The sequence below is a fragment of the Ochotona curzoniae genome, unplaced genomic scaffold, assembly GCF_017591425.1.
Source record: "Ochotona curzoniae isolate NIBS_2020 unplaced genomic scaffold, NIBS_Ocur_1.0 contig_4105, whole genome shotgun sequence".
Classification (NCBI taxonomy): domain Eukaryota; kingdom Metazoa; phylum Chordata; class Mammalia; order Lagomorpha; family Ochotonidae; genus Ochotona; species Ochotona curzoniae.
The window spans coordinates 180977-202143 of NW_024466129.1; the positions used below are offsets into that span (position 1 = coordinate 180977).

The following is a 21167-nucleotide window of genomic DNA, read 5'->3' on the forward strand; positions in this document are numbered from 1 at the left end:
ATCTGGTTCACTCCAAATAGCCTTACAGTCAAGGCCAGGCAGACTGAAACCAAGAACCTAGAGTCCATTTTGATTTCCCATGTGTGTGTCATGGGCCCAAACACATGTTCCATTAACTAACCACTGCTAGCCCAGGCACATTAACAGGGAGCTGGAGCAGAAGTAAAACTTTACCAGTGCTCTAGAATGCTGGGATTACAGGCAAGGCTTAACTCACTGCATGTCTTACTGTGATAGTTTCTTATTGTCATTACCAAGTAGTATCTCAGAAGACACAGCACACATGAGGAGGTTCCTTTATGCCAGTTGTTCACAAACTAGAGGGTCAGAAATCTAAGATGAGCCTCCTTGGGAGGATGGCTAAGGGACAGCCAAGATAGCTGTACTGAAGTTGTTGGCTGGAGCTTACTTGTGTGGCTGTGGGCTCTTTCGTGCGTGGGCCTCCTGAAAATGAGAAACATCCCCCACTCAAAAGATGGAATCTGCACAATGGTATGCTCCCAATTCTGCTGTGTTCTATACATGATGTAAACTAATCCTGATACAATTCTAGAGTTAACAGGATGTGAATATCAAGAGTTAAAGACCATTCAGGTCCTCTTGGATTCTGACTACTTATCAGAGTTTCTTAAAAAAAAAAAAATAGATGAGCTATAGCACTTAAAACTAGCAGGAGAGTGTGGCCAGCTCTGCCAAGCCTTTGGGGTTATATATCTCCTTCCATTGGAAAAGTCTGATGCTTTACCCTAAAACATAACTATATGATGTGGACTGAGAGTGGCTGTTTTTTTGTTTGAAGCTTTTAAAAGTCATAGAAAGGATTGCTCTTCCCTCTGCTGGCTCACTACCCAAATAGCTGCAGTTCAGAATGGCTGGAGCAGAGCCATTTCTGAAACCAGGAGCTTCTGAGTCTCCCAAGTGGGTGTAAGGGTCCAGACATTTGGACCTAGAGACATTAGCAAGAAGTCAGTTGGAAGAGTAACAGCTGGGCCTTGAATTTTTTCGGCTCCCGTAAGAAGGGCCAACACAATAGGTAGGAACTTTACCCATTACTCTACAGCACTGATGTCAAGGACAGCATTTTTAATTTTATCAAATATTGATGAATTTTCATAGAAAATTTGTAGTGCTATCCTATGAATCTTGGTTATTGCTTATGGCTGCACCCTGGTAGCTATATTCTTTGTGCTTTAGAAGTCACAAATGTAGACTTCCTAAACACCTTGAAAGCATGAGGAGATAGAATAGAATTTGATTCCATTTTATTGAAATGAGCCAACTTTGATTCCACTGTGTTTTCCATACCAGATGTGGCTTGTTGGAGAGATGGTGGCAAATCTGGCTCACCTTCATCTGATCAAGATGAGAAGCTGCCTGGCCAGGATGATAGCACAACTGGAACATCGGAACAAAGCGACATCCTCAAAGTTGTGGAAAAGAGGATTGCTTGTGGCCCTCCACAGGCTAAACTGAATGGACAGCCAGGTGGTCTTCCTTCTCAGTATAGAGCCATGATGCCTCCTTATGTGAGTATTGTAGAAAAAGCAAACTGAAATAATAGGGTTTTAATCTAACATCCAAAGAAATAATTGAAGAGCAGTAAAGTTTAGGTCTTCATTAACTAAAACTTTGTTTCCTTTAATTATGGGTGCAGGAAACCACTTTATTGTCAGTAGAGTGTGAGTCTTGATCATTAAAGAGATCATAAGATATATTCATGTCATGGTGCATTCGGCATTACGTAAGAATGGTTGTTAGATCCATGGGTAGACCAATTGTTCATTATACCTTGTTCATTATCACGCCAAAACAAGAGCAATCTTTACCAGTTTTCTACAGACGTTTTGAAGTTCCTTTATATTTACCATATCTCAAAAAAATATATATATTGCTGTTTGAAGACAAAATTAGAAGGAGAGGAAGAGAAGTTTCTTGCATTAACTGGTTCACTGCCTAAATAGTTGCAGGAGCTGAAATAGCCTAGTAAAAGCCAGGAGCCAGGGACTGCATCTTGGTGTCTCACGTGAGTTACAAAGGCCCAGAGAACTTGAACCATCTTCCGCTGCTTCTTAGGCACATTGACACAGAGCTAGATCTGAAGTGAAATGCCTAGGACTTGAACTGGCCCTCTTGGAATGCAGCCAGCAATGTAAAGGGAGGAGCCCCACCCAGCCTCCCACCCATCCTAGGTCCCCCGACGTGGGACATACTCCAAGGGTCCTGCTTAAGTGGTTTTGATAGTTCACAATTTGAATTGCTGCCAGTCTCACCATTCCAAACACAATGAAATCTCCCCAGAATCCACTGGCTGACATAGTTCACTTTAGTCTCCGTTTGCCCAGATTTTTACTGCCAGCACATTGCTGGGGTTGTTCATTGATTTGTTCTGTCCTCTGTCAACCAAGTGTCCTCTGTGGGTTCTGATGAACTGCCATATCCTCCGTGTGCGCTGGATATGCTGTCCATGCACTTTCTTTTAATATTTATTTTTGACATAGGTATCTTTAGTAGTAATACATCAGTACCTTCATTCATTTGTTCTCATAGAAATTACATGTGCCTATGTAAAATGAAATTTACAACTTCTAAAATATCCATTACCCATAGAAAAGTTCTGGATCTTGTATTTATTACATTTTGGCTTAAATTGCAAGTGTTAAGCTTGTAAATAACCACCAAATTTCTAACCCTCTGTAATTTTTTTTTACCATCCTGGAGTGTCATCAAAAAATAAAAGATAAAATACAATTGTTGAGGTCCCCCCCCCACCCACCCAAGATGGATTTGTTTACTTTGAAAGTTAGTTTAGCTTCAATTTGCTGTATCACTCCCCAAACAGTCATAACAACCAGTGCTGGGCTAATCCAAAGCCTGGAATTGAGTCCTGGTTTCCCACATGGGTGATCAGAGCCCAAACCGTTACGTTTTTCCCCAGACATTAGCAGAGAGCTGACTCAGAAATAGAACAATCTGGTCATGAACCAGTGCTAGGCCTGGCCTGTGGTAGCCTGGTGGCTAGTCTTCACCTTACACATGCAGGAATCCCTACGGATGCCGGTTCTAATCCCTGTAGCCCCACTTCCCATCCAGCTCCTTGCCGGTGGCCTGGGAAAGCAATAGAGGATGACTCAAAGCCTTGGGACCCTGCATCCATGTGCGAGACCCAGAAGAGGCTCTCTAGGCTCCTGGCTTCAGATCGGCTCAGCTCTGGCTGTGACAGCCACTTGGGGAGTGAATCAACTGGTGGAAGATCTGTCTCTTCTCTAACTTTCCAATAAAAATAAAATAAATGTGAAAGAAATGAACAAATGACTATATTGGATACTTGCATTATAGGCCATTCACCCCCTTTACCACAGCATAAGCCCTATTTGTTAAATATACGTTAAGTTTCAGTGTGGGGGACTGGCACGGAAAGCGGATCCCACTGCTTTTGGCACTGGCATCCTATATGGACACTGATTCCTGTACTGGCTGCTCCATTTCTGTTTACGGCCTGGGAAAGCATCAGAGGCTGGCCCGAGTTCTTGGGACCCTGCACCCCATGTCAGAGACTCCGGAGAAGCTCCTGGCTCCCAGCTTTGGATTAGTTCAGCTCTGGCCATTGCAGTCATTTGGTTGAATGAACTAGTAGGTGGAAGACCATCCCTCAGTATACTTAGCCTTCGAAATAAAAATAAAGAAATATTTTTTTAAAGGAGTAGAATGATAAATGCTAAACCCTGATCTGGCCTTGAAAAAGTGATTTATACTCAACTACTTGTCTCTTAATAATTTTTTAATTATACTTCCCAAGACACCAAACATAAGGAGTGGTAGTAAGGCAGGGAAGGAGTAGATACCACATAGGCTGTATTTCTGTTTTGTTGATGATTTGAATAAAATACTCACTTAATAAAAATGTATTTCTATCATGTATTGAGAGCTGAGACTTGAAATATTGCTTCTATTGTATGTAACATATAGACAACTAAATTTTAAGCATTTAATACAATATGAAGTTAAATATTTGGATGATCAAAAAAGGAGCATGAGCACTGTGATCATTTACCTGCAATTGTGAATTTACTTAGTAGCTTCAATTTAGAAATGTGATGGAAACAAAAGTTCTTGGGAATATTTCCCAACAGAAAGCTTCCCCAGGGTTGATCTTGTGTAGCAGTCGTAGCTGCAACCTGGGATTCCCACATTCCATCTCGCATTGCCTAGTTGATCTTTAAGAACAAAAGATTCGCCAGTTGTGTTTCAACTAATAAGTAGCTTGAATAGCTTTCCTCAACCTTTACTTAACAGAAAATATTTTTCCTTGCTTGAGTTATAAGTCCGTAGGTGAGAGGCAGAGCAGACGGAGAGACAGCTTCCTCCACCACCAACTTGTTTAGTCCACGTGAAGGGCGCTGGGCCTGGCTGTGACCAGGAGCCTGGAGCTCAACCCTGCTCTCCCATTTGCATGTCAGGGTCCCAGGAGCTTGGAGATTTCTTCTGCTTTCCCAGGCACATTACCAAGGAGTATGTCAGAAGTTAACTCACTGTGCCGTAAGGCTAACCTCCAGATAAATTCTTCAGAAAAAAAATCATCGTATAATCACATGCAGCTTTTCTTAAAATACAAAGTATTTTTCTCATCTAACAACCCCACCCCGCCTTTTTAAGACAATCTAATCCTTTATTTCAGGATATAAATTACATGTTACAGCTTTTTCTAAGTTCAGTTTCTCAATCCAGGTTTCCTTCATTTATAATTATTATTTCTCCAGTAATCTGAGAAGCTATTCAGCTTTTTACTCATAGAAATAAGTCTAAAGCTTCCAGTCTGCCTCCTGTTTTGCACCCTCAGCTTTTTGCCTTTTCTTTCATCTGAGCAAGTAAATCTGCCTTCAGTTAGTCTTCTCTTGACTTAGAATACTAAGTCTCAATATTATTTGCTTTCAAGTGTTGTCATGCATGTAGCCACTGCAATTTTTTTTTTGTGCTGTGTATGCCTATGTTGCCTTCTTAAATTATTCGAAACAGTCGCTGTTGTGTGTAACTTTATTTGTAAGACCCAGAATTGATTTTATAGTTTGCCCTTGTTGTTAACTCTATTTTGTAAAGACTTGGTAGAGGAGTGGTCTTGCAGATAGCTTATGATTGAGGGGTTGTCTGCCGGCAAATGAAAGTGAGTAGTGCTCTCTGTTTGACGCCTCCTACCTCAGCGACTCAACAAGCATGAGGGAAGGGCTCCAGCCTTGCACACTCATTTCCTCTTTCTGTTTCATTTTCTTGATGACTCGTGTCACACGTGAATGTGATGTGCTTGGAGAGGCAACTGTGGTGCTGAGGTGCCTTGACTTCTTCATGTTCCTGACCTTTGGCTATTGCTGAGGGCACCTCAGTCCCATAGCTACTCTTTACTTAATAGGCAAGTCACATGATTTTTTTCCACACCCAAATTATTTGTTTGATTTTTGCAGATGTTTCAGCAGTATCCAAGGATGGCATATCCTCCTCTACATGGCCCGATGAGATTTCCCCCATCTTTGTCTGAAACAAACAAGTAAGGCTATGGGATTACTAAAATCTTCTAGAATAAATATACTAATTAACAATATCTGAAATTTGAATGGATTGAAATGTAAGGTTAAAGTTTTCTTTGCTCAAAATACAGTTGCCATTAACAAATAATTGTCTTAATTTTTGGAGCAAAAAGTCTTCATTCTTTAAAAAATGTAAATTTACAAAAATTCTGACATTATAGCCCTGAAGTTGATAACACTTTATTTTTGTTTATTTTTGTTCCATAATGTAAATGATTTTTTTTAAAGTAATGTTAGATTTGAATATCCTCTTGGTTGATCATTTTGCTTAGTTATTTTAATTATTACTTGTAACATATATTTTTAACCTTTGAAAACTTGTCCTCAAATCCCTGTGAGCATTTTAAATATATAATTAATTACAAATTATGCATTGTCTCATTTGCTCATATTAATTTCTTCCTCAATTATATCAGTCAAAAGCATTTTGTATAGTTGGTATACAAAATACTAATGCTAAATTGAAATGAACTAAATTGCAATATTGTGTTATTCTCCTAATTTAGTATCGTTAAAATGTTGTGTCTTTCTGTTGTATGTGACCTTCATTCATTAGAGGCCTTCGAGGCAGAGGCCCACCTCCTTCATGGGCCTCTGAGCCGGAACGCCCATCCATCCTTAGTGCCTCAGAACTGAAGGAGCTTGATAAGTTTGATAACCTGGATGGTGAAGCAGATGAAGGCTGGGCAGGTAAGAACTGAAATATGTTAAGCACTTTAAATTGCTAGGTGCTTTTTAAACAATCACCTGAATTTTGCTTACTTTAATAGGTGCTCAGATGGAAGTAGATTATACAGAACAGCTAAACTTCAGCGATGATGATGAACAAGGGAGTAGTAGTCCTAAAGAGAACAGCAGGTATGTTGGGGTGATCGTGAACTGTTGCTGTAACATTAGCTCTTTATTCAGAAAGGCTGCATTTATGGACATTTATTCCTTATTTATAGAATTCATTTCTACATGCTGCAGGAAATCCTACTGAGTAGAATGGTGATTATACAGTACAGCTAATGGAGGAATTAAGGTTTGATAAGAAAGTGTATGGTTTTAAAGAGATACTTGTGTGCGTTGCATTTAAACTGGAGACATTTGAGAGCCAGTGTGTCCAGTGGTTATTTTCTTTGATCTGATGACGCAAATTGGCAAATTATTCCTTTTCTTTCTGTCTTTTTTGTTTGTTTTTTAAAGCTGAGCGAGCAGCCCTAGGGCCTTGGGAAATGGGAGTTTTATCTCTTTCTTACAGAAAACAAGGACATTGCAGTCAGGAATATATGCTTTACATATTATACAAGTTGGTATTTGAAAGAGGAGTTCACTGGCATGTATTGGTATATATTCTTGGCCATGGCATTATTATGCACAATGGGAATTTGTGAAAGCCTACAATTTGTTCTGCCTATTTAGGAAAAATTTTTAAATAATTTAAAAAATAAGGCGGGGGAAAATTTGCTGGTTTTTTCCCCCCAGATTTTACAGTAGCCAAAGCTGGGCCAAAGCCAGGAGCCTAGAACTCCTCCTTGTCACGGGATTTAAATACTGGAGCCATCACACCATCTCTTGCTACCTCCCAGGCAGGTTAGCAGAAAGAGCTGCTAATATTACAAGCAGAGCTGTGACCTGGTCAGAGACATTCGCCCAGGGAATTTGGACATTCAAATGATGGTCTAATGAGCTGCACCCTAACACCTACTCCTTATTTTGGTTTTTTAAAGTACTGTAGTTTGATGTAAAATTTTTTATTAAATTAGAGTAAATTCGATATATTATCTAATATTAGTTGTAGTTGATGAAATGTTTTATGCAGAATGTCATTAATTAAAAATTGAAATTTTCACTAAATCAAAGTAAATTAGATGAGCTATTTTATATTAGTTGCATTTTTATGAGGTATTTTATATTGAAGAAAATAACAGCATTATATGCTTTTCTTAGATTGTATGTCGAAATATGTCCAGTTTGCAAGTCACTAAATAAGGCCTTCACAATAAAATAGACAAGACCATTAGGCAACTAAGAAATGATCAAATTAGTATCACTGAGCCACAATCACATGTTAATTGTTGATGGAACTTTTCCCCTGTCTAAAACCCTAATTTTTACTCAGAATACATTTACTTTTGAATTCCTCTGTACCTTGATTTTCAGTGAAGAGCCAGGGTCAAAATCCTCAGAAAACACTGAAAATCGTAAAGAAGCAGATGAAGGTTGCAGCCCTAAACCCTGTCAGGCAGCTGCCCAGCCACCAGCCACGAAGGGTTCCTATGGAAAAGCACCTCCCTCTAATCAGGTCTGTTGCTTGGAAGTTGTTGACCATATGGATGCTGTAGAGGAATTGTGTTTTAAATCATTGGTGGTTGATTTGTTGAAAGGGAATTGAAGGTGTAAAATGTTATTCTATCTTTGTAGGGAAATCATTCATATTTAGGATATCTAAGTATGACAGGGCCATTTTAAAAAGCATTGTGAGTGAAGGCAAACATATGGATAAAGTTGGCTAACAGGTACACCTGATCTCAATGTTAGTTGGTAAAAGGGAGTAAGAGCTGCATTACAAACTGAGAATAAAAAAGGGTTGCCTAGAACAGAACTTAGCACCTGTTAAGCAGTCATGGTATAATCACCAAAGGGGGAACACAGGTGGAGAGCTGTCTCTTGAGGAAATTAAAAGAATCCAACTAATCTTAGCCTCTTTAAGAGGAAAAAGATATTCAGCAAGCATCCATTGCAATACTGTGTGGTAAGTGGTGTGATAAGAATGCGCATGAGTTCTTAGAAAAAAAGACTTAGTATTTGAACTAATTTTTTTTTTCTTAAGATTTATTTATTTTTGTTTGAAAGGCAGAGTTAGAGAAGAGACAGAGATCTTCCATCCACCCCACATGGCCTGAAGTAAGCTGTCCTTAAGCCAGGAGCTTTTTTTAGGTCTCCCACAAGGGTATAAGGAACCAGGCACTTAGGCTGGCCTCCACCATTTCCCAGTTCATTAGCAGGGAGTTGGATCAAAAGTAGAACTGGGACTTGATCTAGTGCTTGTAAGGGATGCTGGCACTAGGCAGAGGCTTACCTTGGCTACACCACTCTTTGAGCTCCATGAAATAAGAAGCAGAAATTAGCAAGGGGAATAAAGCTCTCAATACTGGAAGTGTATGTAGAGAATGAGGAAGACTAAAGAGATACATAGAGCAGGTCTTGAAGCCTGCCTTTTATGATATTGGTATGTAGATTAGCCAGTATTCCATTTCGTAAAACCAGTTACATTTCTTACATTTTAAGCTCACCGTTAGAAAAAAAAATTTCTAAAAAAAAGATTTTGTTTATACAAAAAAAAAAAAAAAAAAAAATCAGAGGTTCACGTAAATTTCCTGGATCAGAATTCCTCCAGTAGGGTTCTGTTGTTTACTACATTCATCTATGATTTTTTTTCTTTTGTTGGAGGTGGGAGTGTCCTTTTTTTTTGTTGTAGCTGTTGTTTGTTTTGTTTTTTAAGATCTATTTTATTTTTATTAGAAAGTCTATTTTATTTTTATTAGAAAGTCTTTATACAGAAAGATCTTCTGTCCATCAATTTCACTCCTTAGTGGCCACAATGGCCAGAGCTGAGCCAATCGGGAGCTCCCTCCAGGTCTCCCAAGTGGGGCCAGGGTCCCAAGACTTTGATCCATCCTCTGCTGGTTTCCCAGGCCACAGGCAAGGAGCCGAATGGAAAGTGGAGCAGCTGGGACACAAACTGGCACTCATGGGCTCCTGGAGGTTGCAGGGCAAGGATGTAGCCTCTAAGCCATCATGCCAGGCGCTCATTTATGATCCTAACCTTAGTGAAATGATAGTGATTCTATGGAAAGTAATTTTGCACTGAATGACGCATAAAGAAAGAGATGGGTTTATGCTTAGCAGTACTGAACTCTGGTTTCATTGAGACAACATTAACACACATTCACACATAGATACAGTTGCCTGTCTTTGTTTTCTTAATTGATTATTTTTGGCCATCCTTCTTGATAGGAACGTGGACCATCTTCGCATCTACCACCTCCTCCAAAGTTGCTTGCACAGCAGGTAAATCTTAGCTGAATGCTACGTTATGGGATATATATTTTGAGTTCTTGTTTTGGTATAATGATGCTGCATTTTTAAATTTTTATGATATAGTTCGCCCAGGCTGAGTGAGGCAGAAATTAGGAGCCAGGAGCTTCTTCCATGTCTCCCCTATGGGTATAGAGGCCCAGACACTTGTGCTGTCCTCTGCTGGTTTCCCATGCCATTATCTTGGGCATTGGTCAGAGGTAGAACAAACAGGATGATGCCCTTTGAAATACCTGTGCTCTACACTGTGGCTGTACTCACTACACCACAATGGCTACATCTTAATTTTTTAGTTTAAAAAATAGAAGTCATGCATCCACTTGTTTGCTACCCAGTAACCTGCAGGAAGCCCAGGCTATGCCAAATCAAACCCTGGAGCTGAGAACTTTGTTCCTCTCACAGGAGTTACAGAAGTCAAAATACTTGAGTGTCTCTCCTGCAGTGTTTATTAGCAGAATGCTGAAACAGAAGCGGAGTAGCTAGAACTCACACCTGGCTTTCAGGATTAGGATGCTGGCATCCAGATGGCTGCGTAATCACAATGCCAAATGCCTGCCTGTTTTTTGCAGGTCTCAACTTTTTCATTCCATCTGTCTATGCTGTCTTTATCATCATGCACATGATACTGCAATTCTTTCGTTGTTGTTTTTACTTTTATGCTTTCCTCTGGGAAAAGCGTTTTCTAAGATGCACTGATGTCAAATTCTGTGCCAGTATCACAACCACATTTGTCACTTGCAACTCTGCCCATTTACCTCCTCTTAACCACTGATGGCTCTGCAGATCACTTCTACCTAGAAGTTTAAGTTTTTAGAAGATTCAAAAGTCTTGAATTTGAAAGAAAAAAAATGGTCATTTGGACTTTTAGTAGCATCTCCAGCAAAATGAAGATATGTGTTATAGAAAAAAAATTCCTGGTACACGTAATGAAGTATTATATATTTTTAAAACGATCAAGTATATCATTTGTCCAAACCCATCAGACCATGTATTTAAAATATGTATCACATTTTATGTAAATTAGACTTCTGTGGAATTAATGTAGTGACTTTTATTAAAAATATTTACTATATAGTTTAATACTTCCAGGTAGGCTTTCAGAAAATGGGGATTGGGCTTTTCTGCTTATGGCTTGATCTTCAAATCAGAGAACTCGGTAGCAGTAGAGAATTCATTTGTTAGTAAATGAACTTTGCATTCATTTTGTAAATACTTGGGTCATTGTTTTCAACTTTAGGATTATTTTATTTTAATTTGTTTTTGTTTGCGGGGGAAGTTGAGTCTTATGTTGGCTGTTTCACTTCCCAAATGTCTAAAGCATCAAGGACTTGGCCAGGCTGAATCTCAGATTCCAAAATTCAACCCAGCTCTCCCAAATGGGTGGCAGAAGTTAATTAGTTGAACTGTCATCTGCTACCTCTCTGGGTATGCATTTGCAGGAATCTGAATCAGAGGTGGAGTATTGGGGACTTGAAGGAGATGGCTTTGTTAAGAGATAGCAGCAGCTTAATTGCTCTGTCACATATCTCTCACACTATGTTATGTAAGGATTCTGTCTTGTAGTCATAAATACTTGTTAAAATTTTGCTTTTTCCTACTTCTAAGTACCTCATGCTCTTTTTTCCATTCTGCAGTTTTTTTAAGGTTTTCTTTTAGAAAATGTATTTATCTGGAAGGAGATAAAGTACAGGTCTTCCATCCACTGGATTAGAAATGGAGCAGCCAAGAATTGAATTGACATCCTATGTGATGTTGGCATAGCAGTCAGTGGCTTAACACTCGGCACCGTATTGCCAGCCCCCTTGGCAGCAATTCTGAACTCCTTTTTCTAAGATAGAACTGTGTCCACAGGCTGGTTTCTAGGAATGCTGTGTGGGATCATTAGCTAGCCCTGCTTGCGTGTCCCTTGCCGCGTTGGCTTTCAGTCTTCCTTGTTGCTCTTTGGTCTTCCAGGGTTTCTATAACAGAAATTTGGGTTTTTATGCTTTTCTCCATTACGAATTTCTTCTCTGTCAACTGTTATAGAATGTTCCTATCTCGTATTGTTCTGTAAATTCCCTTTGTCTCAGAATTCAGATTTGGAAATTTACTGTTGTGCTTTTAATTGTTTTCAGCGTACTGAGTCATCAGCAGTGTCTGGCACAATGAGCGGTATATGTTTGATGAATCCTAGATGGCCTGATGAAGTCTTTTGATCTTATGAACCATCTAGATTTAATATTTTCCTTTTGTTAGAGTGTGTTCCTTTTAATGTATTTGTTTTACCAGCACTGGTAAAACACATTCCTCGTTTTTTTCCTGCTACCTCTCATGCTTGTGACACCTGGTGTTTGTTGGAAGTAGAGTTCTCATACCCGTGTGATAACTTATGTGTTTCAGCATCCCCCTCCAGATAGGCAGGCAGTACCTGGAAGACCAGGCCCTTTTCCCCCTAAGCAGCAAGTACCCGATGAGGGTGAAATATGGAAGCAAAGGCGAAGACAACAGTCAGAAATATCCGCTGCAGTGGAACGTGCGCGGAAACGGCGCGAAGAGGAAGAACGGCGAATGGAGGAACAGAGGAAGGCAGCGTGTGCGGAGAAACTGAAACGACTGGATGAGAAGCGCGCCATCGTGGAAAAACAACCATCTCCTGAGGAACTTAGGGAAAGGGAGCGAGAGAAAGAGCTTGAAAGAGAACAAGAACAAGAGCGAGAGAAAGAGAGAGAAAAGGAGAGGCAGCAGGAAAAAGAGAGAGAGCTGGAGAAGGAGCAGGAAAAGCAAAGAGAAATGGAGAAGGAAAGAAAACAAGAGAAAGAGAAAGAACTGGAATGGCGAAGAGAAAAGGAAAAAGAACTAGAGAAAATGAAAGAACAGGAAAAGGAATGTGAATTGGAGAAGGAAAGAGAGAAAGTAGAGGAAAAAACAGAACTCAAAGAGTCCACAATAGAGCCTCTGGTAGAAAAACAAGAAAATGAAAACATCTGTAATAAAGGTATAGTCATCTTACTCATTCTCCTGTCAGCTTGACAGTTTCATTCATAGTTGTGCTTTTGGTTCTTGTGTGAAGTAGTTGCATTACAAGAATGGAGTAGAGCCATATTTCGTACTATATCCTCTGCCGTATTTCTCAATTTACCAGAATAACTGCAATTCTGGTTTAGCTGCAGAATTGAATTAGCTTCATGGTGATGTGTATTGGTCTGGGTTTTTTGTTTTGTTTTTCGAGGATTTGTTTTATTGTTACTGGAAAGGAGGATATACAGAGAGGAGAGACAGAGAGGAAGATATTCAGTCCGCTGGTTCATTCCCCAAGTAGCCACAAAGGCTAGAGCTGAGCCAATCCAAAACCAGGAGCCAGGAACTCTTCCGGGTCTCCCACATGGGTACAGAGTCCCAAGGCTTTGGGGTGTCCTCAACTGCTTTCCCAGGCCACAAGCAGGGAGCCGGATGGGAAGCAGGGACACTGGCATTAGAACCGGCACGCATATGGGATCCTGGCGCGTGTAAGGCGAGGACTTTAACCACTACGCTGTCGCACTGGGCCCAATGTATTGGTTTTTAACCTGCTCCTACTCCCTCTTTTCTCATTTACACACATTATTAATACTTCTAAAACAACTAGAGTGGAGTTTATTGAAAATGTAGGGTTGAAAACAAATACATAATTTTTTGTTAAAAAGAAAGAAAATGTAGGGTTGCCATAATTAACTTCTTGTGACCACCTGTTTAAATACATAAGCTTCACTTGGTGGTGCAATATAACAACTAGAGTAATTGCATTCTTTATTTAGAGATATTTTTCTTAATTTGATGTACGTTTTCATACTTCCTCATAGCAAGTTAAATTGTTGTGAAGTTTCTGTGTGTCCTCTGATAAACAGCTAAAATGTAATGTCTGAAAAAAATAAAAAGTGAATGCAGTTTCCCAGTATCTGGGAAAGGAGCTAATGAATGGCAGCTGTCTGTTTTAAATTAAAGAAGAAAAATATACACAAGGATACTACAGCTAACTAGAGAAGATCTTATTTCCATCCATTCAGGATACTGCTGCTTTTAGATTGACAAGAACTTCGTGGGGTTTTGTTGTTGTTATTAAAAAGTAAGGTTTATCTGCAGGATTACTGTCAACTTGACATTAATACTTAGCTGTATAATGTTTTTATTTGATTTAATGAGGTAGGATCCACTTACATATTGGGTCAATGTTCTGTAAATCATTTATAGAGGGAATTTTATGTGGATATTGATCTTAAGTATTATTATTTATCAAAACTTTTATTTTCTTTGACATTTTATTTGAGCAGCTTAATTTTAGCTTGATTTGTTGACATACCAGATTTATTTTCTAAGTATTGCAGCTGCATTGCTCATATTTCTCATCCAGTATCTTATTTTCACAATTTTATGTAGTTGAAATGCAGAATGACACAGATATGCACAGAAACCACGCCCTGCTGGTAGCCCCACCCCAGGGCTTCCGCAGGCGTCTTGGGGTGGGACTGGTCAGAAGGGAGCCCTGAGACAGACTTGTGCTTCAGTGTGTCTGGTGTCGCAGATGGGCTTCACCCATTGTGACAACACCAGCCCCCCACAGTGCTCTTAATATTAAGCATAATGTGGGCAAGAAATTGTAATTTATGATTGTTTATAACATTTTTATATCTGCAAAAAATCCTTTCAAAATTTATATTTAGTCATTGAGAAATACTTGTAGTATTCTGGCTTTGTAACTGGGACATGACCTGCTCTGGAATAAACATGAATGGTTTTCTTTGAGGAAACACTTTCTATGGTTCGCGTTTGATTTTTCTGTTGCTGTAGCATACCTGATGCCTTTTTAGAATTGTAGAGATATGTGTGAAGACGACAAACATTCACTGTTATCTTCAGACTTCAGTAAACTCAGTAATTTTTTAAAATCATAGACTCTTGCTCCAGTGGATAACCTAATTTGCTTTATTTTTAAGTAACTTTACTTTTAGTATTTAGTGTATTTTTATTTTTAAGTAATTGTAGGACTTTTTATACAGGTAAACTAGAGCAAATACAGAATATAATGTTATCTCATGAATGGATGCCAGTATTAGAATACAAAACAATGGTTTGAAATATTGTTAGAAGCTTTTTCCCTCTAAAGTTTTATTGTACTTCATTCTACTCAACTCATTCTGCATGTCAGGGTGCGCACCATTGTCTTTCATCATCTTTTCTTTGGACAGAGGAGGAGCCATTACTCACTAAACAAAGCAGCAGTCGCAGTGAGAAGGAGATGGCGCAAGTGGCTCATGAAACAGAAGCAGAATCGGGGTCCCAGCCTCGGCCTGCAGTGCTGCCTGGCCATTTCAAGCAGTTTCAGAAATCTTTGCCACCACGATTTCAGCGACAGCAGGTAAAAAATAAAAACGTCCGTCAGCTACATGTGATTGAAAGGTTCATTAATCGGCTGTCTGAAAAATTAATTTGACATAAAACCTAAAATACATAAACCTGTGGAATTTCCCTTCAAAATCATTTTCTGTTAGTAAATGTTTGTTTTTAATATTACTAAGTGATTGTTTCTATTTGTCACATGAAGCTAAGATGTGAAAATGTGAAATCTTTTCCAGGAACAGATGAAGCAGCAGCAGTGGCAGCAGCAGCAGCAGCAGCAGCAGCAGCAGGGCGTCCTCCCACAAACCGTTTCTTCGCAGCCTTCCAGTGGTGCCGTCCCTGCCCCAGCACACAGGCCTCTGTATCAGACCATGCAGCCTCACCCTCAGCATTTGGCATCTATGGGTTTTGATCCAAGGTGGCTCATGATGCAGTCCTATATGGATCCCCGAATGATGTCAGGAAGACCTGCAATGGATATTGCTCCCATTCATCCTGGTACAGTAACTTCTGTCTTAAAGCTTTTTAAGCAGTTTGTTGTTTCCTCCCATTAGTTGTAAATTCTGAAGCTAAACTGCTTTATTCACATTGAAATGCCAGGTATTTGTATTAACGGGCAAATTAAAAATTCTAGATTTCTGTTTTATAATAATTAAAATTTTTTGAGATAAAATCATTCACAATTTTAATATTTATAGGATTATTTTTGTTCTTTAAAGTACTGCAGTCTTGAAATTTATATACGCCTCCCTATTCATTTTTTCCATCATTTGCCAGCCTAACCCATAAATTTCTTTGTAAAGTAGTAAATAAACAACTGGATTAACAATTGTTTATAAAACACATAAAGATAAATCCAGATAATCCATTATCAGAATGATACAGATCAAGAATTCCAATTTTTTCTTTTATTTGCTTATTTCCATTTATTTGATGACACAGAGGTAGAGGTCTTCATCTGCTGATTACTCCCCGAGTGGCCACAGCACTCCAGGGCTAAGTAGGGCCAGTTAGGAGCCCAGAACTTGGTCTGTCTCTGTGGGTGGTAGGGACCCAAGAGCTTAACTGTCACCTGTCGCTGCTTCTCAGAATGAGCATTAGTGGAAAACTGGAACTGAAGACCGAGCCAGGACTCTAACCCAGCTAGTTTACCAATGAGGGGGTGACCAAATCGCTGTCTTAACTACTTTTACTCAGTGCCCATCCCAAAAATTACACCTTGATTTTTTTTTTAAGTTTATGCTGATATTTTCAAATTTAAATCGCATACTTGGTAGAATATTGCTCGTGTAGAGTACATGGTACATATACTATGGCATAGCAAGCTGAGCTTCTAAAGTGCCAGCATCCTGTATGGGTGCCAGTTCAAGTCCTGGCAACTCACTTCAGATCCAGCTCCCCACTAGTGGTCTGGAAAGGCAACAGAGACGGTGTAAGTTTTTAGGCCCTGTACCCATGTGGGAAACCTAGAAGAAGCTTCTGGCTCCTGGCTTCAGGCCAGTCTAGCTCTAGCTGTTATAGGCACTTGGGGAGTGGACCAGCAGGAGGAAGATTTCTCTCTGTAACAGCCATTTAAAAAAAAATTTTGGGGGGGGGGGGTAAGATTCTTACTGGAAAAGCAGATTTACAAAAACAAGAGCAGACCGAAAGATCTTTGGCCCGCTGGTTTACTTTCCGAGTGGCTGCAGAAGCCGAAGCTGATCTGATCCAAAGAGAGGAGGAGGAGATTCTTCCAGATCTCCCCTGCAGGTGCAGGGTCCCAAGGGCCATCCTGTACTGCTTTCACAGAGAGCTGAATGGGAAGTCATGAACCAGTGCCCATATGGGATCGCAGTGCATGTAAGACAAGGATTAGCCACTGAGCCATTACACCTGTCCTGAATAAATCTTAAATTTGTTCTTAATCACTCACTGTTTAATTCTGCAGATTTTACATTAACATGTTTGGGGTACAGCTCTTATCTAAGATGTCCTATGGATGTAGTAGTTGTTGCCTTTAATGTAAAATATATGGAACTCTTAGGGTTTTACCCTAATCTTGCCTGAAATCTTAACAGTTATGAGACCTTAAAGAATTTCCAGCAATTTTTTGTTAAATTAGTTTCATTGCATACCTGGTATGATTTAGTTTCATTTTTTTATTATTATCACTTCACTTTTTTCTGAACTTTTGTTACAGGAATGATTCCTCCGAAGCCATTAATGAGAAGAGAGCAGATGGAAGGCTCAGCCAACAATTCTGAATCATTTGAGCACATGGCTAGGTCTCCAAGAGATCATGCCGCTTCCCTTTCTGAGCCTCGTGTGATGTGGGGGTCTGAGCCGTATCCGCAGGCTGAGCCTCCGCAGGGCAGCCCACCCACGGCAGCAGGGGAGTCTGAGAATGGAAGGTAACTACTGTTGAGGCACCCCTGAAGAACATTCCCGTTAGTACTGAGCCGTTCACCTCATTTCCTTTTGCTGAATATAATTCATCCTTGGTCATATTTTTCCCTAGCATTTTTATATTGATTAAGGCATTTGGTACTGTGAGTCTGCCTGCTAAATCATATGCTGGAATAAAACATTTGATGTTAAAAATGGCAATTCTTTAGATAGGATGTAAAAATGTAAATGTGTCTCCCCAGTTTATGTAATTCTGCTAAAATGTTGAGATTATCATTGTTTCATCAAAAATTTGTAAGACAAAAATAGATACTAATTTTAAAAGTAACTTTAGAGTGGCAAACAGTTGGTTTGGCTTCATGAAATCTATAGCCATATATTTGGAACTTCTACCCTTGCACAGTGTATAAATCATGGTAATGATTAGAAACTCCTTTTAGTTGATTAAAACAAATAAACCTATTCTAGTGTACCCTGTGATGGTGTCTAATCCCTATGGTTTAAAAATTTCAGTCAGTATAGGTTTAAAGATTCTTTAAGAAATGAACTTACATTTCCAATCATGGAAAATAAACTGTATTATTTATGCTTTTAAGTGCACAATGCAATGTTGTTTAAGAGGGATGAAGATCTTTATTAATTCATTTTTGTGTACCTTAAAAATTTATTCCAGTGAAATAGCACTTCCTCTGTATCCCCTACCTGTGGCCACTAGAAACCATGATTCTGCTTTGATTGATATGATTTCTGTATATAAAAACCTCATGTAAGTGACATCACATCATATCTGTCCTGGCTGGCTTAGCAGTTTACCTGTTTGGTAGAGTATAGCAGGATGTCCTTCTATTCCTCATGAGTATTGCATTTTATGTATATGTCACATTTTCCTTATCCATTGTGGTATTGATGGACATTTAGTGTGTTGCTATTTCACAGCTATTATAAATGATGAACCTTTCCTTTTCATAATCCTAGGCCTGAAGCTACACAAGACCAGGAGCAGATCACTGCTGTTTACCCTGTAGAGCGTAGTCACTCAGAATCTCATCCAAAAGCAGATTTTGTCGGAGAGTCAAATGAAACAGACACACAAAAGTCTTTAAGCAGATCTGTGGAGGACATTAGACTTCATCCTACTGACACAAGTAATCAGTCTGTGGATCCAAAGACTTTATCCACTCCTCCAGAGGATCGGGTTTCAGCTGTAGAAAGTCAGCCCACCCGGAAACGCAGTGTTTCCCATGGATCTAACCATACCCAGAAGCCAGAAGAGCAAAGAAGTGAGCCGTCTGTAAGCATTCCTAAAGCAAGTAACAGATGCATTGATTCAAAAGAACCAGCAGAAAGGCCAGAGGATAAACCAAGGAAGGAGGGCTTCATTCGCTCTTCTGAAGGACCAAAACCTGAAAAGCTATATAAATCTAAATCAGAAACTCGTTGGGGTCCCAGGCCTAGCTCCAGTAGAAGGGAAGAAGGCACTGATAGGCCAGTGAGAAGATCGGGCCCCATTAAAAAACCCGTACTTAGAGACATGAAAGAAGAGCGAGAGCTAAGGAAGGAGAAAGAAGGAGAAAAGGTGGAAAAGGGCCCTGAAAAAGTAATAAAAGTGGAAAAGATGGAAAAAAAGGACCTTCCTCCTCCACTCCCACCTGCACCAGTTCAACCACAGTCAGTTACACCCCCGGCTCAAGCAGAACCTGAAAAATGTTCTTCCACTGAAATTTCAGCTTCAACTCAGAAAGCATCCCAAGACATCGAGAAACCTTTGGAACCTGTGATCAGTGTTCAAGTAGAGCCTGCAGTTAAAACTGTGAACCAACAAAATGTAGCACCAGTAGTCCGAGAAGAAAAGCAACCTGAGAAAACCGTCAACAAAGAGGCTGTTGTAGAGAGACCTCGACCAGATTCAAGACCTGTAGTTAGAAAAGAATCAGCTCTGCCACCCAGGACATACTGGAAAGAAGCTAGAGAGAGAGACTGGTTTCCAGACCAAGGATACAGAGGTCGAGGCCGAGGTGAATATTACTCCCGAGGTCGAAGCTATCGAGGCTCCTATGGTGGACGTGGCAGGGGTGGCCGAGGACACACTCGGGATTATCCTCAATATAGAGACAATAAGCCAAGAACAGAGCATGTGCCCTCGGGGCCTCCGAGGCCACGAGAGGAAAGTGAAACACGGAGTGAGAGCTCTGATTTTGAAGTTGTCCCCAAAAGAAGACGGCAGCGGGGCTCAGAGACTGACACAGACAGTGAAGTTCACGAAAGTGCCAGCGACAAGGATAGTTTGAGCAAAGGTAAACTTCCTAAAAGAGAGGACCGGTCCGAAAACAAAAAACCTGTAAAGCCTCCCCAGTCCTCTTTCAAGCCAGAAAATAATGTCCGATTAGATAATAGGCTGCCAGAGAAGCCTTGTGTGAGAGAAGATGAGAAACCTAAACCAAGCTTCCTTCCTAAAGGGGAGCCTACGAGGCGTGGCAGAGGAGGAACATTCAGACGTGGTGGACGGGATCCTGGAGCTCGTCCGGTACGCCCTTCTACCTTACGAAGACCTGCTTATCGGGACAATCAGTGGAACCCCAGACAAGCAGAAGCTCCTAAACCAGAAGATGGAGAACAGCCAAGAAGACACGAGCAGTTTATTCCTATTCCAGCAGATAAACGACCTCCAAAGTTTGACCGGAAGTTTGACCCAGCTAGAGAGAGGCCCCGCAGGCAGCGTCCTGCCCGACCACCAAGGCAAGATAAGCCTCCTCGCTTTAGAAGACTAAGAGAGAAGGAGGCTGCTTCAAAGACAAATGACACATCAGTGTCCACAAGTGGAACAGTTAGTAATGTGGTTCAAGAACCAGTGAATACTACTGGAGATACGTCTGGAACTAAGACACCAGACTTATCTAACCAGAATTCTTCAGATCAAGCAAATGAAGAATGGGAAACAGCTTCTGAAAGCAGTGATTTCAATGAGAGGCGAGAGAGAGATGAAAAAAAAAATGCCGATTTGATTGCACAAGCCATTGTAAAAGCAGGAGATAATGGTTTGCCTCCAAAGAGAGAGATAGCCAAGAGGAGTTTCTCTAGTCAGAGGCCTGGAGTGGATCGCCAGAATCGACGGGGCAACAGTGGTCCACCCAAATCGGGAAGAAATTTCTCTGGTCCTAGGAACGAAAGAAGAAGCGGCCCACCACCGAAAAGTGGGAAGAAAGGGTGAGCACGGTTGTATCTGTTAATTTGATAGAGTTTTGAAGCAAGAGAAAAGCAAAGATTTTCCATATGCTGGTTCACTTCCCAGATGACTACAAAAACCAAGGCTGAGCCAGGCTCATCCAAGTGCCTGTCCTGAGTGCTTTGTGTTCAATAGAGGAGCTGAAAACAGACTTCTTGATTTGAATGAGCCAGTCTAGATAAGAGTACCAATACTTTGTTTTTCTATGTTCTTAAAGCATAATTGTGCTTGCTAAAGAAAGGTTAATGTATCTTGGGAGTCTTTAGTTGCTAAGTTAGGTTTTTCCAAAAAGATGTTCTTGAAAATTCATGGCTTTATGAAAATCTGCACCCAGGGCTATGTCCTTTGTTATTTAAAGTACTGCTTCCTTATTCTTATATATCTTAGGCCAATAGACAACAGCTTGAGTCTTCTGGCAGTAGTTAGAATTCTAGAATTTAGTTGCTGGGACTAGCCCTGGGGAGCTCAGCTTTAGGAAGTCACTGAGGCTTATTGGTTGGTACTAAAATTTAGGGCTTAAAATCCAGTGTTACTCCATCTTACATTGA

At 40.2% G+C, this 21167-nt stretch overlaps 1 protein-coding gene across 6 annotated transcripts in view; it reads left to right on the forward strand.

The window, feature by feature from the left end:
- Positions 1-21167, forward strand: part of PRRC2C (proline rich coiled-coil 2C) — a 76814-nt gene that overhangs the window by 26633 nt on the left and 29014 nt on the right. For all 6 annotated transcript variants that reach the window (XM_040984246.1, XM_040984247.1, XM_040984249.1 and 3 more), the window contains exons 6-16: positions 1309-1526; positions 5454-5536; positions 6133-6266; positions 6347-6434; positions 7722-7863; positions 9579-9632; positions 12039-12633; positions 14861-15030; positions 15248-15509; positions 17191-17401; positions 18372-20600. In XM_040984246.1, the coding sequence (XP_040840180.1) occupies positions 1309-1526; positions 5454-5536; positions 6133-6266; positions 6347-6434; positions 7722-7863; positions 9579-9632; positions 12039-12633; positions 14861-15030; positions 15248-15509; positions 17191-17401; positions 18372-20600 (4186 nt within the window). The remainder of the gene's footprint in view (positions 1-1308; positions 1527-5453; positions 5537-6132; positions 6267-6346; positions 6435-7721; positions 7864-9578; positions 9633-12038; positions 12634-14860; positions 15031-15247; positions 15510-17190; positions 17402-18371; positions 20601-21167) is intronic.